The sequence below is a fragment of the Emydura macquarii genome, unplaced genomic scaffold (genome assembly GCF_026122565.2).
Source record: "Emydura macquarii macquarii isolate MOO-44397 ecotype Brisbane River unplaced genomic scaffold, CSIRO-AGI_Emac_v2 contig_2297, whole genome shotgun sequence".
Classification (NCBI taxonomy): Eukaryota; Metazoa; Chordata; order Testudines; family Chelidae; genus Emydura; species Emydura macquarii.
In genome coordinates, this window is record NW_027132434.1 from 3,782,454 (window position 1) to 3,804,081 (window position 21,628).

Below are 21,628 nucleotides of genomic sequence, written 5' to 3' on the forward strand. Positions count from 1 at the left end.
TGAAGAAGCCAAGTTTGGACTTCAAAGGAGGATCCATATTGTTCAAGGTATAAAAAGGGGCAAACCATGTTTCTTGGGGTGATCACCAGCTACTCCTTCTTTAAGCTTCTTTTAGTTAGTGTTTGTTAGAATCTTTTGTTCGTAGTTTATACTTAGTATTATTTGTAGTCTTAGTCTTAGTCTTAGCCTTATAGCTCTTAGGTCTTGAGCATTGCCTAGCTCTCCACCCCTCCACTCAAGAATTGAGGAATTGGACATCTCTTTTAACCAGGTCATCAGGGAAGGGTGTGAGTATATTAATCCAAAGCATACAGTATAAATATATATATCACATGTGTCTTTAGAATAAGACTATAATCCTACCTACTATCCATTTGATTATTCATTTTCTTTTAATCAGTCATTTGTCTATCATTTTATGTTATCTTAATAAAAGCATATAAAATTATACAGATTCACTTATCAGTGTGAGCATTCCTGTCGTGCACCCTGGCGGTCCCTGTAAAAACTCTTCTGGAGCCTGATTCTAGGACTAGAACCTCATTATCTTCTGATCAGATCAGATGGCGAGCCTCCAACCCCATTCAAATTACTAAATACCCAGAAATCAGGCAACAGCTCCCATCTAAATTATTTGGAGTTATATGGCTAAATCCCCTAGCTAGCTTTTAAAATTTCAGCCCCAGTTTTAGGTCTCTCTTTTAGAATCACTACATTCACTTAAAAATTACATTTTCTTCAAGAAAACAGCGTTTGAATAAATTGTAAAATGAGAAGGTTCTCTCTCAGATATATTCTAAGCAAGGGTCTGTATGAGTATAGCTATCATGATTTTTACTAAAGTAGTGTTGTTGTAACTGCACTAGTCCCAAGATATTAACGAGACAAGGTGGGTGAAGGAATTTAGAGAGACAAGCTTTCAAGCTTACACAGAGCTCTTCTTCAGGTCTGGGAAAAGTACTCAAAGTGTCACAGCTAAACACAAGGTGGAAAAGATGGTTTAGCATAAGTAGTTAACACATATTCTAAGAGACCATTCAAGGTAAAGTGGCCTGTTAATACCCCTGAAGTCATAGGACAAAAGAGGGTTTACTGGATTACAGATTGTTGTAATAAGGCATAAATCCAGTGTTTTTATTAAGACCGTGATTTTTAGTGTCTAGTTAAGTTATGCATTTATGCTCCCAGGTTCATCTCTTGAACGTGTTGTGCAGGTTTCGTTTGAGGACAAGGACCAAGAAGTCAGATATGGAGTGTTCATTTTGTGAAAAGTGATGTGATGTGGTGATTTTGTCTTTTACCATTTTTCTGTGTGATATCATTTGAGAGTGTAGTGATTGTTTAGTTTCACCCATCTAGTTGTTCTTAGGACATGTAATGCAATGGGTGAGATACGCTGCCAAAGAGCCAGGCACATGAGCTACCAGAAAAGCAGGTAGGTTTTCATCAGACCCCCTGACTGGTTTATGGAGGAACTTCATCAAAATCAAAATTTTTGATTAATGTTTGAAAAGTGTGTTGTCAGAATTTTTTCAACCAGCTCTAGTTATTTTGTGCCTTAGAAGAATTGAAGACTACATATGGCCACTGGAAAGCAAACATTTTTGTTTTTCATTAAAATGATATAGGGAAAAGTCCCCAAATTTTCAGACAGATGGTTCTCAAAAACACATTTGTAGACCATGATGACATCTGCTATAGAATTTATAAATAGCAGTCTTCAAAGTCTTATTGGAGACTTTGCAATGGCTTCATCATGGACATGACAAAAGTGGCTAATTTTACTGCACTCGTGAGAGGCTGTGGATTTTATATTTTACCCACAAAGGAAACCAGGTGCACGTATCTCAGTATTTCTGTGGTAGTAGTTCTAAGAACATACTTAAAATCCATATAAGCACATGAGGACACAGCCCTCTCTACTTAAAACACTGTATTTCAGTCACTTAAGAAATCTGTAGAAGTGAATAAATCTGTAGAAATTCCCCATAATCAAGGGTGAGTCCAGAGAAACTGGTATCCATAAAACAAGACAGCTCAGTCAGTTCTAGCCACATGACAGACGTACACAATTTCTTGTGGTCTCCCCTGGAATCATTTCCTCCTGCTACAGATGAAAAATGGCCTTCTATTTTGTATACTGAGTCTTGTGGTTACTGTCCAAAGAGGAGAAGGAGGATCAGAGTAAGTGCAGTGATGTAATTTGTACCAAGCCACAAACTTTTTGTTTAAAACATTAAAGCAATCTTTTTTGTTAAAAACAAAGAAGCAAAAATATAGTTTTTAAAAAGTAGAACGAATCCATTGTTAGATCCTGTTTTAAAACATATGAGCCAAATTTGTCCTTGGTAAAACTCTTTAAGCTTCAATAGAGTTACACCAAGGATGATTTTATCTCAATAATTGTTGCTAACTTGGAAAGATAAAGGAAATTTTCCTCTATTGAGACTGGCAATGCATGGTTAGGAAAAGACATCAGTAATATAGTATCCAATCTAGCCATGTAGTCAAGGCTCTCTCAAGCATTTCTATTTTTAACCTCTTGGGTGATATTTTCAGAAATGAGTGCTTAAGGATAGGCTCTTTCTCCATATTTAGACATCTCAACAAGTGGCCTAATTCTCAGAAGTCCTGAGACCCCAGCAGCTCCCACTGTTTTCGAACTATAGTTATATGCCATGTAAGCTGTACTAGTTTAAATCACAGCCTGTAGCGCTTTTGCCTGTCTACATTAGGGTTTTCACTTGGTGCAGCTACAATGGTGGCTGGCCATGGGTAGCTGAAATCCCCAATGTAGGCAAGGCTTTGGATGAAAACTTAACTGATTTACCACTTACATGGTAAGTAATTTTTGTTACCGGAAAAATATTTCCATTGGTGCCTGGTTAGAGATGTTTTATCCTGAGGTATTAAAAAAACCCTAACATTTTGCAGCTAGAGAATTGATATTTTAGATCACTCCTGATCTTCTACACAAGAATAGACTTGAAGCAGCTAAGAGATAGTATTTTTGTTTGAATAATAGTTACGGAAAATGCATTGTAACTCCTGCACCATGGGTTTTATAAACAAATACATTCTGAGCCAATAGAATATCACTAAAGACATGTAAACTCTATTAAGATTAGCTCAGGCTTTCTATTATTAAATCAATTTTTGAAGTATCAAACTGCAACTGCTTAAAATTTTACAAGATTGCAATATTACATGAATTATCTGGCCCAAAGCACATTTGTTTCTTTTAAAGTGTGTACAGTTGTTCAATTTTTGTAAAATTATAAACCATATATGGTGCGTGATTTTTGACAATTTGTGAGTAGTTAATGCTACTGTGGAGTAAAATTGTCAATGTTTAAAATGTTCACATTCCAGGTAATTACATTTGGACAAATGTATTTGTTGTTCTTATAAGAGCATGATGCAATGTACAATTTAAGAAACTTTTCTAACATTTGTTATTTGTTAATACAAATGCCATACACTAAAAATAAAAGTGATAATTAATATCCAAAATATCTCTTTTTGAAGTGGGCATAGGTTTGCATAGGGAATATTGTGATCCCAGCACATTTTTAATAAATGCATTTTTTCCTTATGTTCACTTAGGAGCGTTCCTCATTAACAACTGAGAAAGAAAGGTTTGCCCGTAAACATGATGAAATGAAAAATCTAGAAGATATTGTTAGAGATATAAAACCATCTGTACTCATAGGTGAGTATTTATTCAAATGCTATATTTTTAAGCAGTGAGACTTTGTTTTATTATTTCTATACACTATGAATGTATGTGACACTGCAAATGGGAAGATTATGAGAACCTCTGAACAGGGACCATTGTTCTTAAGTATTTGGAAAATTCCGAGCACATAGTGGATGCTACTGCAAATAAACATTAAATATTATTATTATTTACATTAAATAATATTAAATTATTATTAAAACATTAAATAATAAAAATGTGGCAAACATATAACAGTGCTTTCATTATAAACCCTACATATTAGTGGTGGAATTATCCATGTCTTCTTGAACTCCTGTTGAGGAAACACCTCTTCATTATAATATTACTTCTGAAGTTAAAGGTAAATAACCTCAGAAGTCAGAATGAGGAAAGAGGAGCATACATAAATGTATGACTGCACAGTCACCTGCATTCTCCATCTGATTACACAGATTTCTGGTCTCGCATTTTGGTTCTGTTACTGCAGCCTTTGTTCAGGCAAGACTGTCGTTGACTTTATAAGGACTGCAGGATCTTGATCTCATTGAAGTAACCAGCTGAAAGGATGTTTCAATCCTTTATACAGCAGAATTAAAACAGTTTTCTACTACCTGTTTCAGGAATGAAAAGGCAAATGTTCTTGAATTTTTGCAGCACAAGTAACCTTTTAAAATCAATTTATTCACTAAAACTGTTCATCACATGTTAGAAAGTGTGCACATATCTTACTCTGTGCCAATTACCACAAAATTAAAAAAATATTTTGAGTTTAGAATACCAATTGAATTACTGCTCCAACCTATATCATGTAAGCCTTCAACAAAGAGGACTGAATTTTTATAAGCATTTGCACTGTTTAACTTAGCAGTGATTAATCAAGTAAGTGGGACCTGACTTAGTTGTCTGAACCATTTCCTTTTTCTCACTGATATAGTCAAATGCTGTATTATCATGGCAAGATACTATTCCAATTAGGGCTGTGCAAATAACTGATTTTTTTTTTTTTGGGTCACTGACAATTCAGAAAAATTGGGAAAAAAATGGTTTGGGATTGAATCAAAACAAAAATTTTTCAAAATTTTTGGCAAATGAAAAGGAAAAAAAACCTAGACTAAATGCAATATTTAGTTTCAACAAAATCAAAGTCTCATTTCGCTATTGACTATTTAAAAATATTTCAGGTTGTTTTCTAATAAAATCAAAGAAGATTTTGAAATGAAGTCATTCCAGACCAAAAAATCAAAATTTTCATTTTGAAAATGTTGAAACATTTTGATGTTTTTAAGGGATATTTTTGACCAAAACAATTTGGTGAAACTGATATGAATTCACAACATGTTTCAATGTCATTAGATCTCCATTTTTCACCAAAAAAGTTTTGTCTGAAAAATTTCACCCAGCTCTAATCCCAATCTCTAAAGTAAGATTTGTGAATTCACCCTTATTCTTCTTCAGTTCAACAAAGCAATTAACATGCAAAAGAGATGCACAATATCACCATCCATGACTGCAACATGAAATCACGTAATAGACAAAAAGTGTTTGGAGAAAATAAAGCTAAAAAACAGTTAAATTGAAGATTAGAGCAAAAGGTCCATGATATGCATCCAGCTAAAAGTATCTGGATAGTTGGTACATGGGATATATATTGTAATTATATACTGATATGTATTATATGTCATGTTAGTATTTAATACTACACAGTTCTTTCTTTGCAGGCCATTTTCACCTATCCATACTATACGGCTAAGACTTTCACAACAGAAACATGAGTCAAATTTGGGATTCTTGTTCCTGTTTGATGACTAATCCCTGTCCCTGGATAAATGGGGTCACTGTGCTGACTAACATTTTTCTACAGGTTTCACTTAATTCAGTCTCAGCAAATGCCATATATTGAGTCTTGTTGGCACAGCTAAGGAAATTGCCTTAATGTTGCTGGAACAAGTACAAGAAAGTATTATTTTAATAATGAAGACAAAAAAAAGAGTAATCACTGAAGGTGGCTTGTACCTGGATTCTGCCTTTGAGGGTGATGGTACATGAGTCTCACTGCTGCGAATGGAGCTTCAGGAGCCAAAGTGATTGACCAAAAGAGATGACCAAAGTGCCTCAGGGCCAGTAAGACAGGCAGAACTTCCCTGCAGGGTCTCGATGTGTGGATGAGACAATGGTGTAAGGAGGAGGGATTTAGGTTTATTAGGAACTGGGGAACCTTTTGGGAAAGGAGGAGCCTACGCAGAAAGGATGGGCCCCACCTAAACAATAATAAAATCAGAGTGCTGGCATGTAAAATTAAAAAGGTTGTAGAAGAGTTTTTAAACAAAGGGCTGGGGGAAAGCTGACACGTGGAGGAGCACATGGCTTGAACAGAGACATCGTTTGGGGGAAATTTATTAAAGGGAATAGCTATATCTTAGTAAAGGGAAGAGGATAAAAGTTGATAAAGCACAGGTGGGGAACAGTCAAACAAAGAAGAGCCTCATTCAGTTACATCCCATGAAGGCAGACAACTAAATATTGACAAATGTTATAAGTGCTTGTATACAATTGCTAGAAGTCTATATACTAAGATGGGTGAACTTGATTGCCTGGTATTAAATGAGGATGTTGATATAATAGCTATTACAGAAACTTGGTGGAACAATGATAATCAATGGGACATGGTAATACCAGGGTACAAAATACATACAAATGACAGAGTAGGTCATGCTGCTGGGGGAGTGGCAGTATATTTGAAAGACAGCATAGAGTCAAATAGAGTAAAAATCTTAAATGAACCAAACTGTACTGTAGAATCTGTGGATTGAAATTCCATGCTTGAATAATAAGAGTATAGCAGTAGAAATATACTACCAACCACCTGACCCAGGATGATGATAGTGATTGTAGGAAGGAGCTCATAGGATTGTAGCTCAGGGAGATTAGAGCAGCTACAGATACAGAAAACCAAATCATAATGGGAGATTTCAACTCCCCCATGTTGACTTGTTACATGTCGCCTCAGGACTGGATTCAGAAATAAACTTTCCGGACACCTTAAATGACTGCTCCTTGGAGCAGCTAGTCCTGGAACCCACAAGGGGAGAGGCAATTTTTGACTTAGTCCTAAATGAAGCACAGGTTCTAGTCTAATCTAGTGCATATAGCTGACCCAGTCAGTAAGAGCAGCCATAATGTAATTAAATTTAACATCCTTGTAAAGGAGAAAATACTAAAGAAGCCTACCGCAGTAGCATTTAACTTCAAAAAGGGGAACTACACAAAAATGAAGAAGCTAGTTAAATGGAAATTAAAAGGAAAAGTCAAAAGAGTGAAATGCCTGCAAGCTGTATGGAAATGACTTAAAACACCATAATAGAGGCTCAAACTAAATGTGAATCCCAAATAATTAAAAAAACAAAAACAAAATAAGATGACCAAAAATGCCACCCATGGCTAAACAACAGTAGCTAGAGACAAAAAGACATCTTTTAAAATTTTGGAAGTCAAATCCTACTAAGGAAAATGGAAAGAAGCATAAACTCTGGCTAGTCAAGTATAATAGTATAATTAGGCAGGCCAAAAAAGAATTTGAAGAGGAACTAGCAAAAGACCCGAAAACTAAGAGCAAAAAAATGTTTAAGTACCTTAGAAGTAGGAAACCTCCCAAACAATCAGTGGGGCACTAGACAATTGAGATGCTAAAGGAGCACTCAAGAAATACATGGCCATTGTGGAAAAGGTAAATGAATTATCTGCACTCGTTCACTGCAGAGGATGTGAGGGAGATTCCCACACCTGAGCTATTCTTTTTAGATGACAAATCTGAAGAACTGTCCTAGATTGAGATGTCGTGATAGGTGGTTTTGGAACAAATAGACAAATTAAATAGTAATAAATCACTACGACCAGATGGTATTCACCCAAGTATCCTGAAGGAACTCAAATATGAAATTGCAAGGCTACTCACTGTGATATGTAACCTATTGCTTAAATCAGCCTCTATACCAGATGATTGGATGATAGCTTATGTAATGCAGATTTTTTTAAAAGGCTCCAGAGGCCATCCTGGCAATTACAAGCCATAAGCCTAACTTCAGTACTAGGCAAATTGGTAAAAACTATAGTAAAGACCAGAATTATCAGACACATAAATGAACACGATTTATTGGAGAAGAGTCAGCACGGCTTTTGTAAAGGGAAATCATACCACAGCAATCTGTTAGAATTCTTTGAGGATATCAGCAAACATGTGGACAAGGGTGATTCAGTGGATACAGTGTACTTGGACTTTCAGAAAGCTTCTGACAAAGTAACCCCCTCAACAGTCTTTTAAGCAAGCTACACAGTCATGGATAAGAGGGAAGGTCCTCTCATGGATCAGTAACTAGTTAAAGATTAGAAACAAAGGGTTGGAATAAATGGTCAGTTTTCACAGTGGAGAGAGGTAAATGAAGGTGTCCCCCAGGGGTCTGTACTGTGGCCAGTGCTGTTCAGCATATTCATAAATGATCCGGAAAAAGGGGTAAACAATCAAGTGGCAAACTTTGCAGATGATACAAAATTACTCAAGATTGTTAAGTCCAAAGCTGACTGACTGCAAAGAATTATAAAGGGATTTCACAAAACTGGGTGAGTGGGCAACAAAATGGCAGATAAAATTAAATGTTGATAAATGCAAAGTAATGCAAATGAGACAGTATTATCTCAACTATAAATACAAAATGATGGGGTCTAAGTTAGCTGTTACCAATCAAGAAAGAGATCTTGGAGTCATCATGGATAATTCTCTGAAAACATCTGCTCAATGTGCAGCAACATGAAAAAAAAGCTAACAAAATTTTAGGAACCATTAGGAAGGGGACAGATAATAAAGAAAGAAACTACCATAATGGCACTATCTCAATCCATGGTATACCCACACCTTGAATACTGTATAGAGTTCTGGTAACCCTATTTCAAAAAAGATATATTAGAAATGGAAAAGGTACAGAAAAGGGCAACAAAAATTATTGAGTATGGAACAACTTCCATATGAGGAGAGATTAGAAGATGAGGACAGTTCATCTTAGAAAAGAGGCGACTAAGGGGGGACATGACAAAAGTCTATAAAATCGTGGATGCTGTGGAGAAAGTGAATAGGGAAGTGTTATTTATCCCTTCATATAACACAAGAAACAAAGGTTACCCAACAAAATTGATAGGCAGCTGGCTTAAAACAAACATAAGGAAGTATTTCTTTACACAACACACAGTCTACTGGTGGAACTCATTACCAGGGGATGTTGTGAAAGCCAAAAGTATACTGGGTTTAAAAAAGAATTAGGTAAGTTCATGGAAGATAGGTCCTATTAGCCAAGATGATCAGGAATGCAACCCCATGATCTGGGTGTCCCTAAACCTCTGACTGCCAGAAGCTGGGACTGGACAACTGGATCATTTGATAATTGCCTGGTTCTGTTCATTCGTTCTGAAGCATCTGGCACTGGTCACTGTCAGAAGACTGGCTGCTGGGTTAGGTGGCTCATTGGTCTGACCCAATATCATCCATTCCTATGTTCTTGAGCTCCTAGAGTTCCCTGGAATGCAAAAGAAATTTAGTCCTTGCACTCTCCCCAAAGGGTGCAGCATGCACTATTGTTTGAAGTAGTTTAGCTACTGTGGAGGGCCGAGGCATGGCCTTTCCCAAACCCCAGCTGCCCAACTAGGCTGGCTAGTGCCACTAGTTTCACACAGCCCTTGCACTAAATTGAGTACAAGATGTGTGATCGTGCTTGGTTTCTGCTTGAGGTTGCAAAGGGATGAGAAGCACCCTATCAAAAATGTACCTGGCACTTCATTGCTTTACATTGTCAAAGCATTTTACAAACATTAACTAGTATTCTTTGAGTGCTTCTCAACTTGTGTTCTACCTATGGTGTGCATGCGCCCCATGACCTGGAAATCAGAACACATTAGCCAGCAGTGTCTGTGGGTTACACTTGCTCTGTTGATGCCTGCAAGCCCCTTCCCCTTGAACGTATAAAGGAAGAAGAGAGCCCAACCTACCCTCAGTTCCTTTGACTCATTCCTAGCTGTGAGACGGATCCAGCTGGCAGTGTCCACCTTTTTTTTCCCAACTGAATATTTGGTTAGGTTTTAAAAAATATTTTATTATTTAGATTTCATAATTAGGTTTTAGCTTTATTTAGTTTATTTTCTGCCCCGTACACAGAGGGTCTAGCATTATTTTTGGACGAACATCCCTGAGCTTTAAACTTTGTGAGTAAGTCCAGCTACTGAACAGGTAAGTAACTTCCCTATCGTTAGCACTTGCAGACACAGTGTCCTGAGGTTATGTACATGTAAAAGTTGCTCCTTTGTTTTTATCAGAGAAGTCGGAAAAAATTCACTAAATGTTAACAGAAAAGTTGTGGTAAAAGAAAATGTTATTGTATTGTTACTCCTTTTTCAAAATGACCTTCATGAATATCTTGAACAAACTGCATTCCCTACATTTTCTGTCATGTGTTTCTCTTATCTTATTTAGGAGCTGCAGCAATTGGTGGTGCATTTACAAAACAAATTCTCAAGGCTATGGCTTCCTTTAACAAGCGGCCTATCATTTTTGCTCTAAGTAATCCAACCAGCAAAGCGGAGTGCTCTGCTGAGCAGTGCTATGAGATGACTGAGGTAATGGAAAGTTAATGCATACAGTCACTAATTGTAGTGTTAGATAAAAAAAACCCAACAGCTATGAATAATTGCTTTGTTATTTATATTTTAAAAGTTTATTTGTTTTAGGTGAATTTAGAAGCTCAAGATTAGAAATACTAATTACTTAATTCTGTATGTGGAGATCAGTTAAATGTGCAACACCACAAATCTGGTAATTCATTGAAGCAAAACAACACAACAAACAAAAACCAGAAAAATATTTTCACCAACTTTTATTATTAATACATTTTATGGGGCTATGAAACCGCCATATTTTTTATTATACATTAATCTGCGAAGAAATGAGAGGAGTCCTTATTGAAGTGTTTTTGTGCTTTTAGCTAACTGTTCCTGTGTGCTGTAGTTAGCAATAGAGGACGTCCACACTATATTCCTTCTACAGAAATCTCCCCACCAAGTTAGGATGAAGCAGCATTTGATAGGGTGGCAATGCATTATAGCCAGACTATAGATGCTTGTCTAATACTCTGTCCTTCATTACTATACTTAATATATTGACCTGCTTTTCCTTAAAGATATATTTTGTATTTATAAATATTCATAAGATAGACATGCTTTTTGCAGGAAGCAAAGTATTAGAAATCATTCTGAATTGAGAATATCACCCAAGCATCATTGATCTCTATTGCCCAGATTTCCTATAACTAAAGATATAGGTGAAAAGTGCAGAGAACTGTTTGTGTGAATAAAATTAAGAACAAAGAACTAGTTTGGTTTTTTTAATTTTTTAAAGAAGTCTTATGGTTCTGGAGTGAGTGTCAATAACCACAGCAGTTTCATGTAACAGCAGTGTTAAAAATTGCCAGTGTGAGCAACTGACCCATCTGCCTTTTGTATTGGATCATGGATTCTGTATTGGATTTCTCCCCCAGTATAGGGAAGCTTTTTAATACCACAACTATCATACAAACAAAAATGTAGCATGTCCCATTTCCCTACTGAAAAGTACATATGACAATGCAATGAATGAGTCAAACAGGAATGCATACAGTATGAAGGATTGGTTATAATGGGCAGCTACATCTGGTAACCAGAGCTAAAGATATACTGGAATATCTGTCATCAAAACATATAATAAACAGGCCATGATAATACTGCATGACACCAAACTAAACAGAATATTTGTTTGAAGAATTGAACAGAAACGATGGTGTGTTTTAAAATATACACATTTTCAGTTTCCTAAAATAAACTTAAATATTTTCTGCTACAAGGAGACTCTTAAAACTATTGCATAGTAAAATTAATTGTTTTAGCAATTTTAGCATAAAGGGGGCTGGACAAAGGACCTCTGTAGGACTGAGCACAAGCATCCCGCCCTTACTTGACCTTACCATTTAAATGCTAAAGTACTCTCATGTCAGCGAGGCCAGGCTCAGAACCATAAGTAGTTCAAATACAGCCTCTGGCATTTCATTTCATTTATCTCATTACTCTGGATTTAGATGTTTGTTTCTTACTATAAATCAGCAGCTACATTGGGAAAGCACTAATAAGAGAGGGCTCACAATTGCCTCCAAGACAGCCCCTCAGCCATCCATAAAAGGCACTAGAGACTGGGTGTGTCACCAGTGCTCTCAGCCTTTCCTAAGAGTGACTTTCATTCCTTTGCAAAAGGCCAGCACAAGGCCTATACTACTTAAATCCTCCCTAAGCCCCATGTTGAGGATTTAAATACATTTTGTGCTGGCCTTCTGCACAGGGTGAACTTCAGTTTAACAGAAAAGTGAGGAACTGAAAGTCACCTCAAATCTAAAGCTTAGCTTTGGCAGCATGACACTACCTGAATTTTACAAATATAGACATTTCTCCCCTACTTCCTGATACTTACAGGTCTGTATTTCCCATGATGATAAACAAGGAATTGATCATTAACATTGGCTTCGACTTTTCCTTATCTTTTCTCTAAATCACATTCATGGCTTCTGAGAAAATGTATATCATCTGTTGCTTCCTAATAAGCCAGTATCTACTCCACAACATAAATCAGCCACACAAGATACTCTGTAGGTACCATGATCAGCATTCTGTTACCCAGGACATCTTTTAGGTCAATTATTTCTAATATTCAACAAAGAGTACCAAGAAGATTCATTAAAAATTAGATAGAAGTGAAATTTTGTAATACGTTAAATATCTAAATGGTTATGTAAAACCTTCATGAGAGCAATTTTCCTCTCAAACAAGCTAGTAATACTTTCAAAATGTATTTTCTTTTAGGGGCGTGGCATTTTTGCAAGTGGAAGCCCTTTTGACCCTGTAACTCTTCCAAGTGGACGCACTTTCTATCCTGGACAGGGTAACAATGCATATGTGTTTCCTGGAGTTGCCCTTGGTGTTGTTTCATGTGGATTGAGGTACATAAAAGAAGACATTTTTCTCACTACTGCTGAGGTATGTACACTATGGATTATAATTAAAAAAATTCTTTAAAATCTGTGATTACGTAATAAACACTCAAATATATAAATATACAAATGCCATCTTTCAAATCAGAAAAAAAAAATCCTTTCACTATTTTACCCTTTATTTGTAAGTAATGTAAGTTTTCTACTTCTATAAATATATTTATATATTTTAAGCAGTTATTTTTATAAAGAAGTTAGTATTTGTTGGTTCAGAAGTCTGGTATGAAATTCACTCCATCATTTAATATTTTCCACTGTGAAATCTGGATACAAATGGCTCCTAAAATGTGATTAAAGGTCTAGCTAGAGCTGGAACGAAAGGTTTACTTTCTAAGATATACACCATTTTGATTGAAAAAGATGTTGATAAGAAAACAACCCAGATGAAAAAATGTCAGAGGGATCTGGACAAAGAATTTGATCTAAATGAATGGGTCTCTGTATAAGAAAGCAGATATACATTTTCAATTAGTGTCTCATAAAGAAAATGGTTATAAATGACTTTATAGATGGTATTTAACCAGGAGCACTGGAACCGCCGCAGAAGTGGGGGGCCATGAGGCCCTGCCCTTCTCCATGGCCCCACCCCCTGCTCTTCCCCCTGGGTCCCCACTCCCTCGCCAGGCCGGAAGCCAGAGCTGGGCCATGATAAGAGCTGCCAGGGAGCCCAGGCTGCTGTAGGGAGCCCTGGACCCTCCACCTGCCCTAGGCAGGGGGCCAGGGAGCCTGAGAGCAGCCCTCGGTCCATGTCCTCGTTCTCTGGGGCACACTACCCAGGGCAAGTGGAGGGTCCGGGGCTCCCCATAGCGGTTCTTACCATGACCAGGCTCCAATTTCCACCCTGGCTGGGAGGCTGGGTCTCGGAGGGAAGAGGAGGAACAGGGGCGTGGCCACTGAAAGAGACTGGGCCTCATGGCGAGCGGGGGCTAAGGTCCACCTCAGCACCACACCGGGAAGAGACTGGCAGGGGCTGTGCTTCATTGCAGGGGAACTGATCACTTTATCAGCTCCTTTGCCACAAAGCATAACCCCTGCCAGTGTCCTCCACACCTGCACAAAGCTTGCAGTTGGGGGGACGTTGCAGTCCCCTGCCCCCCCAATGCACCCATGTTAAAAAGTGGGCAGGCATGGCTGTCTCACTTTTAAAAGTGGGGTGGGGGAAGGCATGGCCCTCTTGATCATTTTAAACAGAATGACAACTTTTTTTTATTGTTAGCAGCAAGACATTGTATTGAGTGTTACTGGAAAAATGTTACTTCTCCTCCTTTGAAACTGGTATAAACTGTTCTTGCAATGGAAAAGCTTTCACACCAAGTACATATTCTTATGTTTTGGAGTCCACCCAGACCATTAAGGGGTTCTGTCACCACCAGCCTTGTAGTTTTAGGGAACTTTAGGCACCTTTTTGCTGTGCAGCTATGGTTCAATTCTCTTATGCCAGTTGCCTGCCCACAAGCATAAGGTCTTCATCTTGGTTCTCACCAGTCAATCTGCTTTTTGCAGGGTGACACGAACAGCCCTCCCAGTCATGGGTCTCCCCAAATATGTCCTCCCCTCATTCTTAATTACCTGACACTCGGATCATTACCCTCCAGTTCGTCACTCCTGGAGGCATGAAACCAGCCTGCCAGTTACCAGCTCATTTTGGCATACATATGTTATCCAAATAACAAATATAAGTCTTTTTCAGGGGATAAAGCAACAAGCCGCATTTATTGTGAATACAAAAATTTGGTAAATAGTATCAATAATGCAAATACCAAGAAAACAGTATCAACACTGTAACAATGCTGATATTGTGCTTTACTTATTGAAATAGTATCAATAATGTAAATACCAGGAAAACAGTATCAACATTGTAACAATATTAGTATTGTTCTTTACCTAGTGATTACAAATACAGAGATTCTTGCTAATAAAGTATACTTCATTGACACGTTTTAATTGTGCTTTCCTTCACACTCAGACACACAGACAGGCATACACAGACAGGGAGACAGACAAACATACATAGAGGTCTCACAGATGTTATAAGTGCCAGCCTGTTGGTGCTCATGGTAGTCACTAACCAGGTGACTGTAGTACAAGGGTGAGGAGCAAGGTTCTGCCGATGCGCGCTGGTACTCCTGGCTGGTGTGGTGATGTAAACCCGAACCTCCAGTCTTCATTTTTCTATCCCATTTTATAGGGAAAAGACCTCCTGTAAGTCTATGGGTTTTTGCTTTATCATGTTGCATCTGCATTTGGTGTGATCCTTAATTACCCACATTGTTGCAAGCCTGATCAGATTTTGTTCTTTGAAGTGGGCTGACTCCAAAGTTATCAGGATGGACTTCTTTTCAGCCAGTTGAGTGGTAAAAGTTATTATCTTCGCGCCTCTCTTCCTCCCTCAAACATTTGAGATGAGGCTGGTGTTTTCTTCATCATGTTTTGACATTCCTTACTTAGACCAATTGTTCAATAGCTCTCCCTGTCTACACCCACCTCAATTGCTCAGCCATTCACACTCCAATCACTCAGTGCAAACTCCTAACTGAATAACTTACATGTCTTTTAAAGCAAACATTATTTCATTTTTGACTTAAGCACATATAAAATAGGATTTTTACAAATATTCTGAAAGTGGGTAAAATCAACAAATAAAATTGTCAGTGGAGTGGTTTTACAAATAATCTTAAAACAGATAGACTGGAATTATTACTAAATAATATGATTTGGAATCATGTCAAACTGGAATGTAGGACTTACAGAAAATAGTTTAGACAAAAATCTGGGATCTCTTGTTCCAATGATGTGCAGTAAATGAATATTTTAAAAAGACTGAAGTGAACATTTCAAAGGGTAGAACAATAAGAGTCAGTTGAGGTTTTAGCTTTTGATTAAAGGTACAGTGTAACAGGCTGAAGTGCCTCTTAGTAGGAAGAGGGGGCTCTGTTCTTTCATGTATTTCGTAAAAGCAGGATTGGGCCAACAAATACTCCATGCAATTTGCACACCACAGACCTGCTTGGGATAAAAATAAACAAAAAGTTTATATATAAACTAATTTGAAAACTTACTTGTAAAAAAGCCCCACAGATTCAAAGGTGAAATAGTAAGGGGAAAGCAAACATATACAAGTGACACAAAAAATAAACATGAAGATGCTTCCTCAGGCTTTACACTTTCATAGACTCATAGAAGATTAGGGTTGGAAGGGACCTCAGGAGGTCATCTAGTCCAACCCCCTGCTCAAATCAGGACCAATCCCAACTAAATCATCCCAGCCAGGGCTTTGTCAAGCCACACCTTAAAAACCTCTAAGGATGGAGATTCCACCACCTCCCTAGGTAACCCATTCCAGTGCTTCACCACCCTCCTAGTGAAAAAGCTTTTCCTAATATCCAACCTAGACCTCTCCCACTGATATTAAATAGACCTCCCCCCTCATAGTAGATAAAATCCCTTTTCTAATAAGAGTTACCTAGTGCCTTAAAGCAGTTCCCCAGCATGCCCTCTGAGTTATCAGAGGTATCTAGCATTCACAGACAGCCTCCTGCCTCAGGACTGTCCCCCAAGTTCTGACTGGTCTTCCGTTCAAAGCCTTTCCATTTTAGAAGGGTTTGAATTTTTTTCCACTCATTATATATAGTCAAAGTGGGGAAAACTCCCTCCTTTCTTTTGGTTTCCAAAGACCGGGATTTTCTTTTCAGTTTCTGTTTTTTTTGTTTTTGTTTTTTTTTATTGGTTCCACATTGGTTTTTTCTGGGCTGGACAATGGCTAGGTGCTCAAAGCTAGACTTCTCTGGTTGGGGAGATAGCCTCTCCCTGCCTGATTGCTTAACCGCCCTGTTGTGAGATGGTGCTGAAGTTGCACCACAGTTACAATTTTCTATATATACATACACATACCTTCATTACCATAACCTGTATACATATCTTATAATGACTATTAAGTTCAGTGCATTGTAAGTTTTCATAAAAGATCTTACTCGATATACTCTTACAAGAAAACAACATAGTATTCAATCAATTGGTTTAATTGCATATATTTTTGGGTTTAAACCGTCTGTTCTCCCCCTGGGGTGTCTGGACCCTGATTGTCAAATGTCTTCAAGAAAAGTGCCAAAAAGAGGATATATATTTATAAATTTGGTCACCTTTTTTAGCATGCTCAGAGGAAGAGGGCTCGCCAGCCAGCCAGATTGTTTGAATGTTACCCTGATCCCAACTAAGTAATATATGATGTAGTTTGTTAATATGTTATTGTAATTTTGCCTTAATAAAAAAGGTTTTTAAAAAAGGAACTTGGAGTTAGGCATCAGCTGAGTGATGTTTTTGAGAATGTCAGTGATGGACGCTAATCACCTAAGTATCTTGATGTATCTAGCCCTGAGATCTTACCAGCAGTGTTTTGTAGACTGGCAGGGGAAGTGATGACCATATCCTTACAAAACAGCTGCTAAAACAGTGTTTTCCATCCTGGGAGGAGCCCCATGGAGGAAACCCAGTAGAGTCAATAGGGTGGGAATTGGGTGGAATAGAAGAAAACAGTGAGAGAAAAAGTCCCATGATGTTCAGTCTGCTCCTTCCTAATCTGAATTTGCTAATGTGACTATGAGTAATGCAATGAGTGGCTCTTTGTTCCTGTTCCCACAGTGGCAACTAATTCAGATGGCCACAGGGGAAGCTCACATGTGCAGGGTAGGAGGCTCAGACAGCAGCTTGTTAACCCCAACTTTTCTCCTTTGCTCCCATGGCTCTCAGTTAATATGCAAAGCATATCTGATTAGCCTCCCAGACCCATCAATGGTAGACCTCCCCAAACCCCTCCAATCACCATACAGTCTTCTGCTGAGTGGAGAGCAGGGGAGGAAGTTCCAATCAAAACAGCAAAGAAAAACAAACATTAGAAAGCAGAATAATACAGAGAATAAAAGATAATCATAAGAGAAAAGAACAGAGGCAGAAAAGAACAGAAGAGAAAATGGAAAGAAAAACAATGGTAGCACCTGTAGCAGAGCATGCACAAGGACACAAAAGATGATGGAACCTTTCCACCAATTTCTCACAAGAGATCTCCACCACAAAAAATGCTGAAAACCCGTGTGCTAAAGGCTCCAAAAAGAGAAAGATACTCTTGAAAGAATAACAAATACTAATGAAGGCAATAATAAACACAACCAAATATGGATATGTGGTAGGGTTTCCTTTAGTCACGAGTTGTGTCATATCTCCCTATGTTTTTCTCTCTGCATAGCATAATATATATACATGCATAAAAAGCATATATAGATATAGTACTAAGGGAACTTTATTTCCTCTGTTAGGTATGCACAAAGCCACATAAGCACTGTTGCCACGCCACAGCTAACAAGCTGCTCAGAACCCTTTCCCAGGTCAAAACCCCGGTAGCTCTGGAGTGGAATTTTCAAACTAGGCATTGCCCTGCCTTTCTTACCAGCAGGGCCCAATCACATAAGCATGCTTACAACATATCTAAGATCTGATACCTCAGCTCTCTTTTAGGAAAGGTGAGAGAGACTCCTGTTCAAGCTGTTCCACTTTGTAGTAAATAATTAAATATTTATTGGCTCAGAGAAAGTGAGACAGAGTGATTCTGTAGGCCTGCGGTTAGAGCAGTTATCTGGGATGTAGTAGACCCAGTTTCAAGTCTATGTTCCAATGATTATTTATGTGCTACACAGTGAAACAGTTTCAGCAGATGAGACTGAGAAAACCCCACCCCAGAATGTTCAATAGTCAGGTGATTAGAGCATGGATGTGAGAGATTTAAATTCCTGCTCCAGATCAGGAAGAGAAAGGATTTGAAAACAAACAGGTCTTCCACGACCAAGGTGAGTGCCCTAACCACCGGGCTATTGGTGATACTGGGGTCTCATGCTGTTTTTTGCAGATTAGCATCTAGAATTTCATCTGCAAGATAATATGTTACTCCTTTGGTCTACAATGCTTAATGGCGAGCAGCTGCAGTGTTGGGAGTTTCCAACACAGGTTTGGTTAAGCAAGGTATGCGCTGGCATCTTTAAAAGTTGCCAACACCTTGCCCTCTGTAAGAGGGACAGTCTCAGTTTCCATCAGTAAAATTAGTAAAAGGTCCAGACTGTTTCCAGTGGCTTTAACCAACCAAGAAGGGCAATGATCCATCTCATAGGACTTTGTATAATTACATCCTGCCTGTTCAAATCCTCCCCTGTAATTTCAATTGGATATGTATTCTTCACTAACTATCCTAAACTGCTGCTTGTTGTTAAACAGTTGCCTCATTTCTTTCTAGAAGTAGCTTCATTTTGGTTTGGGCTAAGTGATTCCTATATATAGTTTGTAAAGTGCTTTGTAATACTGCTGGATGAAAGGTTCTATATACATGGATTTAAACATATCTTAAGTGGCAGTCCAAAAGACCAGCAAAAACTGGTTACCAACAGAGGCAGTTTTAACTAGCAGTCAAACAATGTTATTCTGGAAACTGGGCAGATACTTTTAAATGATCTCTTAAAACAGGGTCTATTTCCTGAAAGTTGTTTTTAGTGCAGATTTTGCTGTATAAGTTATTATGAAATATGAAAGTCCCTTATTAAGTTTTACATGCGCAAACAGCTTTACCTTACATGGAAGAGTTCCAGAGGGGTAGCTGTGTTAGTCTGTATACCTCTGCATCTGACGAAGTGAGCTGAGCCTCACAAAAGCTTGTGCTTGCTAAAATTAAATTTGTTAGTCTTTAAAGTGCCACAGAGCTCTCGTTGTTTTTACCCTACATAGTTAGTCTTGGTAGTTTAGAAGTTAATCCACAGCCATTCAAGATACTTATGGGGATAAAACACTCACCACCGGTTTCATACTGCAGACACTAATTGTGCTGGAAACTAATTGTGCTGGATCTTGTGTGAGTGTGGGAGGAAGTTTATCACTCTGTACTGAACTGTGTGAACAAGCAAGGAGTAGCATTGATGGACTATTAAGGGAACCCCCACCAAAAAAATCTCACAAATAATTGTGGTAAGAAGTGTTAAAGATATCCTTTAAAGTCCTGGGGGGAGGGAGAAAAGGGGTATAAGTCTTCCATAAAGGACTTAAATCAAAGTATACCAGCATGTAGGTTCTGAAATAATTATGATATTAAAAGCTGAAGAACAATTGTGAATGGAAGTGCCAAGAAAGCTCTAGATTTTAAAAGATTCCCAAAACATATCTGTTAAATGAAAAGACCTTCTCAGCATGTAATATAAGCTTATTTGTAAAATAGAGCTATTGAAAATATAAATCCAGACTTCATGCCCGCAACTATTGTCTTCTTGCTTTGTGACCTCTTCAATCAATTCTGATAGAAGGAACAGTTCAGTTATTGTAAGTACCTCAGATTCTGTTTTCAGGTGTTCTTTGCTTCATGCCAAGTAAAATAGAATGTAACTGATTTTGGATGATATCTCTAAAGTACTGTGAACTATAATGCCTTCTAATTGTAGGCAATTTCTCTGTAATGACAAGAACATTACCTATTCTTCTAAACTTTACCAAGCACAAAAAAATGTCAGAGAATTATGAACTAATGAAATACTCTTGGCATTATATAGCCTACAGTTAATTCACTTCAGAGATAATCATGTTAAACCTTTTCATTATAGAAAATATGTTCCCAAATAGCCAAGATGTCCACACCTGGTTCATGCCATGTGCTCAGTCTTGGATGACATCCATTTAAATGCTGGACAATTTGTCTTTCTATTAAAAGCATGAATTAATAGAAAATGCTTTTAATTAGTCATAATCCCCTTGAAGAATGTGAAATTTCCTTTGAAAATATTAGTGTGGTTGTGATTATACACAGTTTCAGTGTGATTATACACTTGTTAGAGAAGTACAGCACAGAAACTTTTTTAGATTCTGTGTGAGCTAAGATTCTCACTTGTTCCACCCAGAGTAGCATCCAATTCTTCTCTAACTTGCTTCCTGTAGTCGCCTGCCACAAAACAAAACCTTTCACTTCTGAATTTTTCCTGCAACGCTTTAAGTATCAGCAGCTAATTTCTCAAGATTCATGTCCTGAGCAAAATCTGAACCAGTTAAATCCAAGAACAAACCGAATTACAAAGAACAGATCTTAAGTATTCTTCTGACAAATATAAATATACATCTGTTGTATCAAAGAGCTGGTTTATCCTTGGGAAAAAAGCAAACTACCACCAGTTGTTAAGGGGGACAGCAAAACAAAATTTAAAAAAACCAAACAGGATTATGTTTTCTATTCCGAATTATTATAGCTCCCTCTAGTGGATTTTTAGCAGCCAATATGCTTTTCAAGATCAATTTTAAATGCTGATAGTTTGACAGCAATAGTTTGCATGCATGTGAATGTCCTGGTTTTATAACCTGCCCTTGTCCTGGCCAGCATTCTCTCTTTCAACAGAATTTAAAATAAGGCTGTGTGTAAATGACAATTAAGTGCACGATTCCTCAGTTTACATGGGGTTACCATAATGTTATCCCTTTGTAGCCTGAGTTGTTAGCCAATATTTAGGGCCTTGCAGGTTGTTTCCAGAAGGTGAAGAAATTGGTGTTAGTCAGTATTCCTTTGATGCAATCTTGTTTATATACAAAGAATGTACACAAAGTCCTGTTTCCCTGGACACAGTAGGAATCGAACAATAGGAGGAAGCTTCTTTGCTCAACTGTTTCTTCAAGTCTCTTTCCAGCCAGCACTCAGTCTAAAGAGTACTCACTTCGGGCTTTCTTTTTGCTTCTCTTGTTGACTCCTTGGAAAGTTGCCTTCTCTATCTGCTTCTGACTCACTGACACACAC

General features: G+C 37.8%; 1 protein-coding gene across 1 annotated transcript in view; it reads left to right on the forward strand.

The window, feature by feature from the left end:
• ME1 (malic enzyme 1) overlaps positions 1-21,628 on the forward strand; it is a 357,418-nt gene that overhangs the window by 317,964 nt on the left and 17,826 nt on the right. Inside the window, exons 10-12 of the mRNA XM_067560758.1 lie at positions 3,607-3,712; positions 10,233-10,375; positions 12,641-12,814. Of these exons, the coding sequence (XP_067416859.1) occupies positions 3,607-3,712; positions 10,233-10,375; positions 12,641-12,814 (423 nt within the window). The remainder of the gene's footprint in view (positions 1-3,606; positions 3,713-10,232; positions 10,376-12,640; positions 12,815-21,628) is intronic.